This window comes from Nerophis lumbriciformis, linkage group LG03, assembly GCF_033978685.3.
Source record: "Nerophis lumbriciformis linkage group LG03, RoL_Nlum_v2.1, whole genome shotgun sequence".
In the NCBI taxonomy this organism is placed as follows: Eukaryota; Metazoa; Chordata; class Actinopteri; order Syngnathiformes; family Syngnathidae; genus Nerophis; species Nerophis lumbriciformis.
In genome coordinates, this window is record NC_084550.2 from 51,841,767 (window position 1) to 51,855,000 (window position 13,234).

The following is a 13,234-nucleotide window of genomic DNA, read 5'->3' on the forward strand; positions in this document are numbered from 1 at the left end:
GGGACATGTGGTGTAGAAAATGGATGAATTAAGGTAGAATCACGTAAACACGCAGAGAAAGCAAGTATATCTTGTATTATTGCATGTTGCAGACATTTAATTGTGTTTGTTCACATTTACCCTGCATGAACAAAATGCATAATGAATACTTATTAATCATTTTTTACAGGTATTCTCCAATTTTGTGAGTAGGGCCGGCGTTGTTTTTGCCAGTGTGCAGAAACTGGTTTTATTGAAAAAAGTTAAATTTAGAAAGGAAGGAATAGCCTGGTTTTCACATCTTGATATAATTCCTCCTTAAGTGTAATTTGACACCACCAAGCTCCACAAAGAAAAAGTACCAAAACGTGACCCAAAAAAAAGGACTCGTGTTTTAAAACTTTTTTTTCTCTCTTTGTCAGACTCTATTGAGCCGTCATTGTGTTCTATCGATGACAACTTCAACAACTTGATTCTATTGTTTAAATTAAACCAGAAGAAAGGGGAAAAATGTCATCGTAAAGCAGCGCTTTAAAAACGACTCACCAATCAACGACCGGGTCGCATGGGAGGCGGGTCCTTTTGGTCGGACTGACACTGCCTTCGTCCAATCACATGCAAGCATCGCCGCTCTCGTCCAATCAGCTATCAAGTAGAGTCTCTTTGAAGCGGCCACACAGAAAAAGACGGGCAGACATCATTTTCCCTCTCGGCGTCATTGGATTAGTGTCCTCACTACGACGACGACGACAAAGAGACGAACGAATTTACAATTCCCCCACCTTGAATAGGAATTAAAATCATCACCTTTCCCTTTAGCCATGGCCGACACAGCTGTTGACACGACCACCACTGCAGAGGTTACAGCCAAGGTGCGTTTGATTCATTCATTGTTTTAATGCCGCATTGAACAAGTTTATAAAGTTGCTAATTGGCAGTAGTGTTGTTTGCTGGTTAAACGGCGGTTTGTGTGTGTAGCGCTCAAATGTGGGCAAATGTCGATTAAATTCGACGCCTAAGTCACATAGAAGTCTTTATGTTGCCCATTTATACATTGTGGCTTAGTTTTACGGACATAAGTGGACGTTTTCTGGGGGTTAAACGTGCCGAAAAAGAAGTAGACAAAAGCCGGCAGTGGGCGGGAAAAAGCCTTTGAACGTGCCGCGCAGCCTTGACATTTAAACATTCTTTTTTTTTTTTGTATTAAATGTATTTTATCAACCTTTTATAATATGCAACATTTGCATACAATCAAGAAATAATAATCCAAAACAAGTACAGAATCAGTCCAAAACAGCGCCAAGGTTTAAACATTTATTTAACATTGCGAATTGGGGAAATAATACGTCATGAAAGCGGTGTTACTATACGTGTTCTCGTCATGGTGTCATTTTGTTGCAGAAGGAGCTGAAAGAACAGAAAGAAGTAGCTGAGGAGACGACGAAGAAGACGACGACGACAACGGCGGCGGCGGACAAGGGGGACGCACCTGCTAATGGCACAGTGAGTTTGGAGTTAATGGTGACTGGGGGGGAGGGTCTTTTGTCTCTAACAGCCCTCCTCCTCCGTCGTCGCCGTGCAGGTGTCGCCATTCTCCCTGCTTTGTGTTGCCTTGAGAAATAAATGGCACAGATGTTGACAATGTCTTCCAAAGCAAGAGGACTGGCTGCTTAATCCTCTGGGGGAACACTACCAATCAACCTCCTTGGGTGGTGGGGTGGAGTTATTCAACTTATCCATAATGTGGGGTTCAATGAGCACACAAATAGCTTATTTTTAAGGTCAAAGCTGTTAAAATGTCCTGATTTAGTAGAATATTTGACAGGGCTTATGTGTAAAGCAAGAAGTTATCAATTGCCTGCAAATATTCAAAGTTTATTCATAGAAAAGGATGTGGGGTATAACCTCCGAGTAACAGCAAAATATGAACACACTTAGCACAAGGAAAAGTTTGTGTGTCTCAGTCTGGGGTGAAAATATAGAACAGCCTGAGTGATGAACTCAAACAGTTCAAACATTGAGCATTTTAAGAAATTGTACAAATCTAATATTTTGGTTCGGTATAGTGAGTGATATGAATAGTATGAATGACTTATGATAATTATATTGAGCACAAATTAAGTTATGTGGATCCAGATGAATGTGATAACGTGGTTCAGAGGAAACTGGATATTACTTAAAGTAACTATGTAAAAAATGGGGGGATTCAAAAAGTGTATACTTCTTCCCATTACCCTTTTGAGATATGTTTAATTGATTTAATTTGATTAATTATTTTATTTTTTGTGAAATAATATTGCCATTGAGCAGAAGATTGTTCACTGGAGATATGTATGTATATTATGTACTGCATGTATGAGGTGGAGTTGACTATGGCATACTCAGTAAACATCAAACTGCTGTGACTCCTATTTTAATCATCTTCAACCCTTCTACTCTCAGAACGGTGCTGACCACAGTGATGACAAAGTTGATGCTGCAAAGGAAGAGGAGCACAAGAATGGAGACGGTACATATTTGTTTTTTTAAAGAAAAAGACAAAAAGCTTTGTCTTTTTAAGGGTGTACTTGTGCCATGCTTTGGCCCCATCCTTACCAGTGATGTATGATAGGTGGCACCATTTTTATCAATAGAAACCACAAAGTCAAACTCCACCGCAGCATGCTTGCTCAGACATGCTGTACTAATAATGCAATCACTCCTGTCGCTTTACGTGATACAGCAAGTAAAAGTATGTGCTGAATATAACATAAGTGGTACTTCCTCCTTAAGTATGATTTGAAGAGGTGGGCCATGGCACGGCATGATTGCATGTACACTCAGTATCAAACATGTAGACACTATGGCTTAGTCATATGAAGAATGATGTGATAACTCCTTGCTAGTTAAATATGATCAGTGGCACATTTCTTATAATACTTAATAGAATCGTTCAAACAATCCAAGTAAACGCATAGAAGGACTCCAAAATAATCTACAAAGTCAAGCCCCGCAAGCTTCCTGCCATGCACAATACAGAGAGCAGGATCCTGGTAAAACAAACCGGACCAAGTGCGGCACATTTGGCGACTGAGCGCTGTTATCCTTGCTCCAGTTCGGTATACTTGCCTTCCTTTGGCACTATTTGAAAGAGGCAGGCCAGAGCACAGCATGATTGGCTGTGCACGTTCACATGCGGGCCATGTTTATCCGTAGCCAAGTCATAGATAAATTATTGCGATCACTCTTCACGTGTTTTTCATAACACATTTTACAATAGAATTAAAGACCCAAGATAATCTGTCAAAAACCACGACTGACCTACAAGTAATAAATGACATGCACCTCTTTGCAAACTAGAAATAATTATAGGACTGAAATTAATATCTTAGGTCAGGAAATTATGCAGGAGTGATGGCAAGAGTAAGTGGGCCCAGTCTAAGCACAGCATGGAACAAATGGCTTCATATGAATATGCCCTGTTACACTCAAGACACGTGTCTTCTTTTCAGGCAGTGCAGATGAGGCGCCCCCTGCTGAGGAGAAAGATGCACAGCCCGTGAAGCGTGCAGCTGAGGAAGAAGTGAGTTGTGGAGCTCATTACCGCAATACAAAATACAGCTCATTTAACTCACCCCGTGCCAAACATGCTTCCAGCTTAAATCTTAAAAACCTTTTTGAATGATTTAATATACTGTATAGGTCAGATTTTTTTTCAAACCTGGTTAGATTAAAGATTTGATGTGGACAGAAAAATACATTCTATTGACTTTTGAGAGGGATATATATTTTGTATTCCTTAAGGGCATTGGTAGCTCTACTGTTAATACATTATATACAGATGTTTTAGTTTTTTTTGGCATATACCCTATTATCCAACATCAATAGAGCTACATGCTTATTTCATTAGATAGGTACCCTTGCAGTAAAAGGTTTGCATGGGAAACAAGTGAAGTGAATTATATTTATATAGCGCTTTTTCTCAAGTGACTCAAAGCGCTTTACATAGTGAAACCCAATATCTAAGTTTCATTTAAACCAGTGTGGGTGACACTGGGAGCAGGTGGGTAAAGTGTCTTGCCCAAGGACACAACGGCAGTGACTAGGATGGCGGGAGCGGGGATCGAACCTGCAAAGTGGTACCATGTAAACATTGAACGGCAGTAGTCTTATCTATTAATAAGGGTTAGAAATGTAACTTTGCATTTATTCAGTGTTTCATAGTTAGTAACCAATATGTTTTTTTTTGTAGCTAATACATTTCAGGTTAATTTAAGGACGATAAATGACAATTGTAAATGTTTTCAAAATGGATATCTTTTGGCAAATTTCACTTAACTTGGCCACATTGGCTTAAACTTTAAAGCTCATTGGCACATAATTGAATACGGATGATTAATGTTAGTTGTTTTTGTGTCACTTAGGAGGAGAAGGCAGAGACCAAAAAACAGAAGACTGAGGAGAACGGAGATTCAAAAGAGGCGGAAGTGAAGGCTTAAAAATTCAGGATACAGCCCACGTCCTCTCTCTGGTCAACATCGTGTTGTAGAGCTTGTGCTTGTTTTTTTATTTTTTTATCTTGAGTCTGGCTTTTTTATTTGCTCCCATGTCCTCACGTTGCACTGGAGTTATTGTGAAACATAATAGCCCTCTTTTTTTATTTAGTTTTCTTCTACCAAATGTTATTTATTGGTCTTTAAAATGAGCTTTTTTTCCCCTTCTGCAAAAACTAGGGCCATGCTATAAGATCAGTTTATTTCCACTTCAAGCACAATCTCTATAAAGTCAGTGCTGACCAGCTGATGCGTCAACATTCTTCAGGCAGCTGCTCATGATGATCTCTCAAGATTCACTTTGAGGACCAAAGATAAGTTTTAAGCTGGGGATAATGTTAATCATTTAAAAAAAGGACATTTGTTGAAGCATAATCTGTTTGTGTTCGAGCTGCTACTTAATGCTTGGCTTGGCTGTGCTGTTAACAGTTGGAGCAAATATAAAAAGGTTCTCCGTATGATTGCTGAAGGCGGGCTTATCTTTTATTGCAATGTTAATTAACCCCTCTTAAATCTTAACGCTTTGGTCATTTTCTGTATGCATTCCACGCAGGTTTGTACCATCCACACCTTTTTTGTTTGTTTTCTTAATGAGTTTACATTTACGGCTGAGTAACTTTGCTTAGTGTCCAAAAACTGCCTCTAAAGAACCAGGATGACATTTCAGTTACTCCAGCCAACTGCTTTGTATATTCTGAAAAAAAATAAATTGTCTTTTTACTTATCTATCTTCTATGTGTCTTTTTCTCATTTGAATGGTGACCCACTTTTCTTAGTCCTTAGAAAATGGCTGTCCAAGATCCAGGAAGGATTTGATGACTGCAGCTGGATCAATATCCTTTTGCTCCTCCAGGTGGTGTGTTAAGAGTAGTGCAGGCTCTTAAATATCACACAGGAGTCCAAAAAATGACACTTTAGTTCAAAGCTTTTTTGATAGATGCCAGTGTTGAACAATAGGTGGCACTAGTGTTACAATGTTTATAAACCAAGCTTCTGTACATTTACTGAATCCCATGAAACATGAGCAGCCAGTTATTGACATTCTGCTGAGGCAATAGTAATCACTCGTAATGACTGGGTTTCTACTAATTATGACAGCCCTAAAATGTTTGCCTCATTGACCAAAGAAAGTGCTAAAAGAGTGCCCTTAAAGACAGACAATACAGTGGTGATGGGTTGCTGCTGCTGGCTTTAATGAAACCACGTCTATTCGTCGTCCACTTTCCTCAAAGTTCTCATGTCTTCTCTCTCTCTCTCTCTCTCTGTTCTTCTGTAGCCACCTGATTCTCGAGTCACACCCCAGTTTCAACTTCTCCTCTTCCTGATAATGACAAGAATGACTGTCATTATTACACTGGCCGGCCAGGAGAAGGGTCACCATGCAGCAACATGGCTTTCAGTGAGGCTTGAGGCCGTGCTAGCACACACCTTTGTCCAAGCTAAGTGAGCGTACGTCTCTCGACAGACACATCTCATTATTTGCACACTTTGAAACCCTTAAGTAGTTTGTGTTTAAAGTTGTGTCTTTGCTGTACTATGCTACATGTGACGATTACAGGCAGATGGACATTCTGTTGGCCCAAAACACAAACATGCAGCGATTATATAACAAATTACAATGGAACCTCACAATGTCGGGGGGAAAATACATAAAGGTTATTCAAAGCATCATAATGTACTATGTTTAAGGCAGGGGTCTCAAACTTGGGCCCATGTTTTGTGGCCCTCTACTTAATATCATAGTTTAGTGTAATTGCATACCGCACACACTAAGCAGCTTTTAGTCAAATATAGCATTCTTGAATCCTATTATAAAGAACACTAAATACATTTCCAGTCCAAACACAAAAATGAGAGTGAAACAAATACATCGGGCAACAAAAAGAGCAACTTGTTATAAGCAAGCAGAAGTGTCTCTGACAATTTGTGGAATTCAAGTGTGAAATAAACCATTTTTACATTCAATTTTACAGTTATGATCACTTTAAGCCTTTCATAGCTCTGGGTCACGGAAGCTGCTGGTAGAAATAGTCAACAACTTTAGTCACAAGGTCTAAACGTAATACAGAAGTGAATACTCTGTGTGGCCCAGCCTTTCCCCCGACTGTACGACCTGAGTTTGAGACCTCTGGTTTAAGGAATTGGCTATGTTTTGATTTTTTTCTTTTGTTTGTGACTCATCACAGAGGTGTACAAAGAATGACAATGAATACAATTGTCATGATAACCATAGAAAATTAAACTTATTTTGATGTAAGAAATCGGTGGGTTTCTACAAACATACAGACAGTACTTGCATTTCTAAACCAATGTTTTACTATCAATTTCTCACAGCTTCCATATTATCTTTTTTTTTTTTTTTTTAATAATTTGAAGTCCTACAATAGTGTATCACTAGAGTTTTGTATAAAATCTATTATTTATTCTAATCTAAAATTTAGCACAGCTGTGTGATGCTAACAGTGCACTCACATTTCAGCAGCTTCATAATGGTAAGTCAGCATATTTCTAAAAATAACTGCAGCCTTGTCAGATCGACTGTGTGTATTTTATGATGTGTAGCAAAGCCTGTCTAATATTAGGCGTATACAGGGCCAGGCTCGTCTAAATAGAGCAGTTATTCTCAAACCATTGCACATGTACTACTAGTTGTACGAGGGCTCTATCTAGTGGTACACCAAAGAATCACCAAATTAAATATTCAAACATAATGTTACTGTTCGAACTGTGTGTTTTTTGAGGTGGTAACTGGTGAAAAAAGTTTGAGAACCGCGCTGGCTGAGGCAAGTCGGTAAGATTTTGTGAGGAAAGAGATTTTTCCTTCTCAATGTCATGAAAACACAGAACTTCCAAAACCGCCTAAGTTCTCTCAAAAGTTTAGCAAACAAGCGTGAGAGATGTTGGATATTTTTCTCAGGTTCAGTGCTCATAAACAGGTCCTAAAGCAGTAAGTGTCCAAAGTGAAGCCCGGGGGGGCAAATTTGGCCTGTCGCATCATTTGGTTTGACCCCACCAAAGGGTGGTTTCCCTAATGTAATATATATTTATACTGACCTTTTAAGCTCACTAGGTGTGTCTTGATCTGATATTCTTATTAGATATCATTCCGATATCAGCAAAAAAAACACGTATCGGTTTACATCTCAACTTTCCAATCAGCTCCAATACAAGCAATCCTGCAGCACATTTACTTCTGACAGCCAGTCCACGTCTTAGTGTAGTCCAAATAGCACACAAACTTGGTCTTTTCTTTTTACAAAATATAAACAGGGTAGGCTACTATGAGCTTGCAGCTACTCAACAGCTAAGCACACAAGCTAGACATACGTAATAAGTGTCCTTAATTGAAAATATTGCAGTCTAAAACAGCAATATAAACAAGTATTGATTATTTACACATACAAACTCTCCAAGGCAGACGACGCCTATTAAAAGTACCCACTAACAAACGTGCCGCTTCATTCAACATGACGCGTCCTCAGTTTATTTATTGTGACCACTAGATGTCACCAAAAACAATTACCTCTTCACTTCAACTTAAGACAGCCGTGAGTCAATTTCAGAAGGTTAAAATAGGTAAGAGAGTAGTGTTGATCATACCTACAGTACCGTTGTTTTTAGTTTGAGAAATTTCCCTTGATCAAGCATTTTCTAACATTCCACCCTATAAAATATTAGAAGTTTGTATGAGTCCTGCTAGTAGCGTATCGGATCAGTAGCAGTATCAGCCTATAATTAAGGTTTCAATATCCGTTAACGTTTTGGAAGTGAAAAAAGTTGGAAACCCTTAAAGCTCACACAACTATCAATATGTCTGCGAGGCTATCTAGATGTCATCTATCATTATTACTGGCACTGACGATAGACACTTTGTTTCACCTTGAGGCTATTTGTGTTTCTTATAGTTGCTGTGTTTGGCCCGTGGCCCGTTGACACATTTTTATTTGGGCCCTCAGAGGCAACTGTTTGCACACCCCTGCTCTTGAGGCACAAAACTAACATTAAAAAGTTAAATTTGCCTATTAAGTGGAATTCAAACAGTACATTAAACACTTTTTAACGCAGCAGTTCTTATAAAAGACCACTAGATGACAGTATTGCTCTGCAAACTCCACAGTCGTGTAATAACGAGAGTATGGCCAACTCGGTTTCAGGTTATCGCCTCAATGACTGGTTAAGACACGCAACTACAGAGCGCCATGACTGCTACTAACTTTAAGCTGATTAAATGGATTTGTGGCTTTCTCATTTTTTCGCTGCTCCACTCGCAAGAAATGTGGCAAGCTTTAACATCGCGGAAAGAAGACAAGTATAGGAAGTGAAGGTTCGCCATCATTACTAGAGAGCCACCGATTTCAGCGTCTTGTGCGAGGTAAACGCACGACACAATGTCTGCATTTTTTGTTCAGGAGAGAACACAGAAGCTAATACAAATAATAACATAATACATTGTTACATTTAAGAGATGGTTTGACAAAAACAGACTATCTTTGAATCTCAGTAAAACTAAAATAATGTAATTCGATAGCAGAAGAGAAATTCAAACACAAATACAGACTGAGTAGACATCGAAAGAGTAAAAGAAACCAAATTTTGGGTGTAATAACCGGATTATAAAATTAACCAAAAAATCTCATAAAAATTATATAACAAAGTAGCAAGAAATATGTACGTATTTTTCGGACTATAAGTCGCAGTTTTTTTCATAGTTTGGCCGGGCTCCAGTGCAACTTTTATATGTTTTTTTCCTTCTCCCTGGAGAGGAGGCTACGCCGGATAGTCGAACCTCGGATTCAGGAGGAACAGTGTGGTTTTCGTCCTGGTCGTGGAACTGTGGACCAGCTCTATACTCTCGGCAGGGTCCTTGAGGGTGCATGGGAGTTTGCCCAACCAGTCTACATGTGTTTTTGTGGACTTGGAGAAGGCATTCGACCGTGTCCCTCGGGAAGTCCTGTGGGGAGTGCTCAGAGAGTATGGGGTATCGGACTGTCTGATTGTGGCAGTCCGCTCCCTGTATGCTCAGTGCCAGAGCTTGGTCCGCATTGCCGGCAGTAAGTCGGACACGTTTCCAGTGAGGGTTGGACTCCGCCAAGGCTGCCCTTTGTCACCGATTCTGTTCATAACTTTTATGGACAGAATTTCTAGGCGCAGTCAAGGCGTTGAGGGGATCCGGTTTGGTGACTGCAGGATTAGGTCTCTGCTTTTTGCAGATGATGTGGTCCTGATGGCTTCATCTGGCCAGGACCTTCAGCTCTCACTGGATCGGTTCGCAGCCGAGTGTGAAGCGACTGGGATGAGAATCAGCACCTCCAAGTCGGAGTCCATGGTTCTCGCCCGGAAAAGGGTGGAGTGCCATCTCCGGGTTGGGGAGGAGATCTTGCCCCAAGTGGAGGAGTTCAAGTGCCTCGGAGTCTTGTTCACGAGTGAGGGAAGAGTGGATCGTGAGATCGACAGGCGGATCGGTGCGGCCTCTTCAGTAATGCGGACGCTGTATTGATCCGTTGTGGTGAAGAAGGAGCTGAGCCGGAAGGCAAAGCTCTCAATTTACCGGTCGATCTACGTTCCCATCCTCACCTATGGTCATGAGCTTTGGGTTATGACCGAAAGGACAAGATCACGGGTACAAGCGGCCGAAATGAGTTTCCTCCGCCGGGTGGCGGGGCTCTCCCTTAGAGATAGGGTGAGAAGCTCTGCCATCCGGGGGGAGCTCAAAGTAAAGCCGCTGCTCCTCCACATCGAGAGGAGCCAGATGAGGTGGTTCGGGCATCTGGTCAGGATGCCACCCGAACGCCTCCCTAGGGAGGTGTTTAGGGCACGTCCGACCGGTAGGAGGCCGCGGGGAAGACCCAGGACACGTTGGGAACACTATGTCTCCCGGCTGGCCTGGGAACGCCTCGGGGTCCCACAGGAAGAGCTGGACGAAGTGGCTGGGGAGAGGGAAGTCTGGGCTTCCCTGCTTAGGCTGCTGCCCCCGCGACCCGACCTCGGATAAGCGGAAGAAGATGGATGGATGGATGGACTTATACTCCGAAAAATACGGTAAATAATGAACAAAGCAAAATGTTCTGGACCAAAAATCTCTCCTTATTCTCTACTGCTTGCCAGTGTTACCATATCTGAGTTATTGTGCAGTTAAATGGGGAAATAAGTACAAAAGTACACTTATTCACTTAGCATGTTACAGAAAGAAATATCAGTTATAATAATACAAAATAAGTGATACATATAGTGATTAAATTACATTGTTGACCTACTTCACACAAAAGTCACAATTTGTGTGCAATAGTGAATTTTTGGGAAAAATTATGGTAGTAAGTTTGTTTTTTAATCGTTCTGTGTATTTGTTCCGCCGTCGGATGCGTGTTAGAGTGCCTGCTGGTCACAAAACACTGCAGGAATGTAGCAGTAAGTGCGGCAAATACGGCCGCAAAATTGTACTTTGACGAAAGGAAAGCATGTTTAATTGTGAGCTGGAGTATGGTTAGAATTATATATAGACATATTTTGGTTTATTTGATCAGAAAAACTAACGTCAAAACAACAGCAAGTGCACAGCCGCACACGTCCTTGGTAGCAGTCATGGCGCCTGTTGTTTAGTTGGCTATACTCTCTTAATACGCGACACTTTCCTGTTACCTCAAAGGGTGAGTCGTTTGCTTACTTTTAGTTTCATTTGGTTATATGCTTCTTCTTTTTTTTTCAACACTTTTAGCATGTGAACGTGTTTGTAATAAAACGTTGCCTTAGGAATAATAATGGTTTTATGATGACCTAAACAGGATGATTTTCTGTGATGGCGAAATGGAAGTCAAATTTGGAGGTTCCACTGTGGAAGACTCATAAGGCGATGATTCACTCACTGTAAATAATCAAACACATAAATATCAGCGTCATTCACACAATATGTATGATACATGAGCACACACACTGTATGAACACACCACTTGGAGGCGTGGCCAATGTCAGTCTTCCTGTCTGCCCAGTGAAACACTACAATGTTGTGCTGTACAGTGTGCGGCAGGATGTTGTAACCACACAGTCAGCAGCATGAGAGCTTTTTTTTTTTTTCTGTTACTTTACTTAAATGTGCACCAACAGTGGCTGGCTCTCGCTATCGGGGGGCTCACCCTCTGGGGCGGGCAGCTGGTACACCACGCAGAGAGAGGAATAGACACAGCCCACGAATGACATCAGGCTGGAAAAGTACATCACTCCCTGGGCACCGCCGACCAACGAGGTCAGGGGTCCCATGGCCACCGAGACCAGGATCTGAGCCAGGAAGTACTGGCAGCTGAGCAGGGAGATGTCCACCCCCATTCCTCGTCTGGTCCCTTCTTCAGAGGAGCCGCAAAACTGACAAGGCAAGAGGGTTTTGTTTATTTATGGTGTGTCGCAAACTGGCAAGTAACAAAATTAATACCACTGTTATAAAACAATGACATCATCTGGCCCGGAAATGACATAATTCCGACCCCTGAGTATAGAGGAACTTAAACCACTGTAAACACATTAGCTAATCATTGCATTGATATTTTAGGCCCTGTCTACATTAAGCCGGATGACAACTTAAACGAATAATTATTTAGCCTAAGCATCGTGTCAGCCACACTAAACCATCGTTTAAGGTTCCCCTCCTTGGAGAATTTTTTACACGGGTAAGTGCGCCATGTATTTCTTGAATCTCCGGCTCTTAGCTTTGTATGGACTCATCGATGGTTTACAAACTGAGTTTGGAGAGGAAGTGACGCCAGAAAGACCGCGCCCCACACAGGAAGTGACGTCAGAACGCACCACAGCCAGCTTCATAAGCGGTATCGTAACTCGGAGGTAACCACTAAAAAGATGGAGACGAATCATCCAGACATGCCCGTGTTTCTCCTTCTTCTACATGTACAGACGCTTGTGGAAATTACACATGAATACCTTAAGAGAAGGAAACGCGATTGCAGCTATTTCAGATACAACACATCTTAAACGGCAACATAGCAGTTGAGCGACGGTTTTGGATAAGCCCTGGAAGAACGGCAGCCTGGTGGGATATGTTTGTCAACGAGTGCATGTGTTGTGCCACAGGAACGGCAAGAGAACTTTCGAATGTCCAGGTTTGCTGGGGAGACAACGAGAATGCGGGCTCCCGTGGAAGGGGGAGTACTACGGAAGGGGGAGTACTACGGAAAACAGCCTGCTTTGCCAGTCCAAATGCATTCGCTATCAATTATTGTCCGCGATGTATGTCGAGCGATTACTCAACGTCTAGTTTTGTACTCCATAGCTATTGTGAAGCCATGAAGTGGTTGCGGCCGTCAAGTATGACAGCCAATTTCAGCCTACAAGCACAGTGTCCTGACCAGATATCTCGATCCCTAGATTGATTGTTGTAAAATGTTATTCATCACATTGTTTACTTCCACACATCCATTAAAGATATGATTCATGTACGATGGCTCAGGTGTGATTCACTACAATAGCTGCTGATGGTGAGGCAGGCAAGGTTTACTGTTAAAAGAAATGTTACAATAGTCTACATTGAAACACAGGGTAAGGATACACTTCCAGGTCAGAGGTGACTATGACGCGTGCATTTTTTTTCGCGCATATGTACTGGGTTGTGTTGCGCCAGCGGACGGAGGGGCAAGGGGGTCTTAAACGGTGGCATTGTTGTGTGCGGACACGGATAAGGTTAGGTATAATATATATATATATATATATATATATATATATAA

The 13,234-nt window shown here is 41.4% G+C and overlaps 2 protein-coding genes and 1 long non-coding RNA gene across 6 annotated transcripts in view; 2 read left to right on the top strand and 1 right to left on the bottom strand.

The window, feature by feature from the left end:
- Positions 1 to 650: 650 nt before the first annotated feature.
- On the top strand, positions 651 to 5,235 carry LOC133586594 (uncharacterized). 2 transcript variants are annotated; one of them, XM_061938979.2, is made up of 5 exons: positions 651 to 851; positions 1,384 to 1,482; positions 2,422 to 2,488; positions 3,471 to 3,541; positions 4,383 to 5,235. In XM_061938979.2, exons 1-5 carry the CDS (start codon positions 801 to 803, stop codon positions 4,455 to 4,457), a joined length of 363 nt encoding a protein of 120 aa, XP_061794963.2. In that variant the 5' UTR covers positions 651 to 800; the 3' UTR covers positions 4,458 to 5,235. The 2 variants fall into 2 exon arrangements, with proteins under 2 accessions (XP_061794963.2, XP_061794955.2); XM_061938971.2 differs by having other exon boundaries at positions 656 to 851; positions 1,381 to 1,482.
- Positions 5,236 to 5,254: 19 nt separating this feature from the next.
- slc45a1 (solute carrier family 45 member 1) overlaps positions 5,255 to 13,234 on the bottom strand; it is a 26,801-nt gene continuing 18,821 nt past the window's right edge. The window contains exons 9-10 of one of the 3 annotated variants that reach the window (XM_061938951.2): positions 11,639 to 11,864; positions 5,255 to 5,832 (exon numbers count right to left, since the gene is read on the bottom strand). In XM_061938951.2, the coding sequence (XP_061794935.2) occupies positions 5,804 to 5,832; positions 11,639 to 11,864 (255 nt within the window). In that variant the 3' untranslated portion in view covers positions 5,255 to 5,803. Of the gene's footprint in view, positions 5,833 to 10,335; positions 11,865 to 13,234 lie in introns of those variants that run through there. The other 2 variants (XM_061938959.2, XM_061938944.2) reach the window with 2 other exon arrangements.
- On the top strand, positions 11,724 to 12,949 carry LOC140678592 (uncharacterized). The gene is made up of 2 exons (XR_012050332.1): positions 11,724 to 11,872; positions 12,585 to 12,949. It is a non-coding gene; the product is annotated as an uncharacterized lncRNA (long non-coding RNA).

Bases quoted from the DNA above. Each gene is read 5' to 3' on its own strand.
- LOC133586594 (XM_061938971.2), top strand. From the start codon at position 801: ATGGCCGACACAGCTGTTGACACGACCACCACTGCAGAGGTTACAGCC. The intron at 852-1,380 runs GTGCGTTTGATT...ATTTTGTTGCAG, and splicing joins CTGCAGAGGTTACAGCCAAG to AAGGAGCTGAAAGAACAGAA. The intron at 1,483-2,421 runs GTGAGTTTGGAG...TTCTACTCTCAG, and splicing joins ACGCACCTGCTAATGGCACA to AACGGTGCTGACCACAGTGA.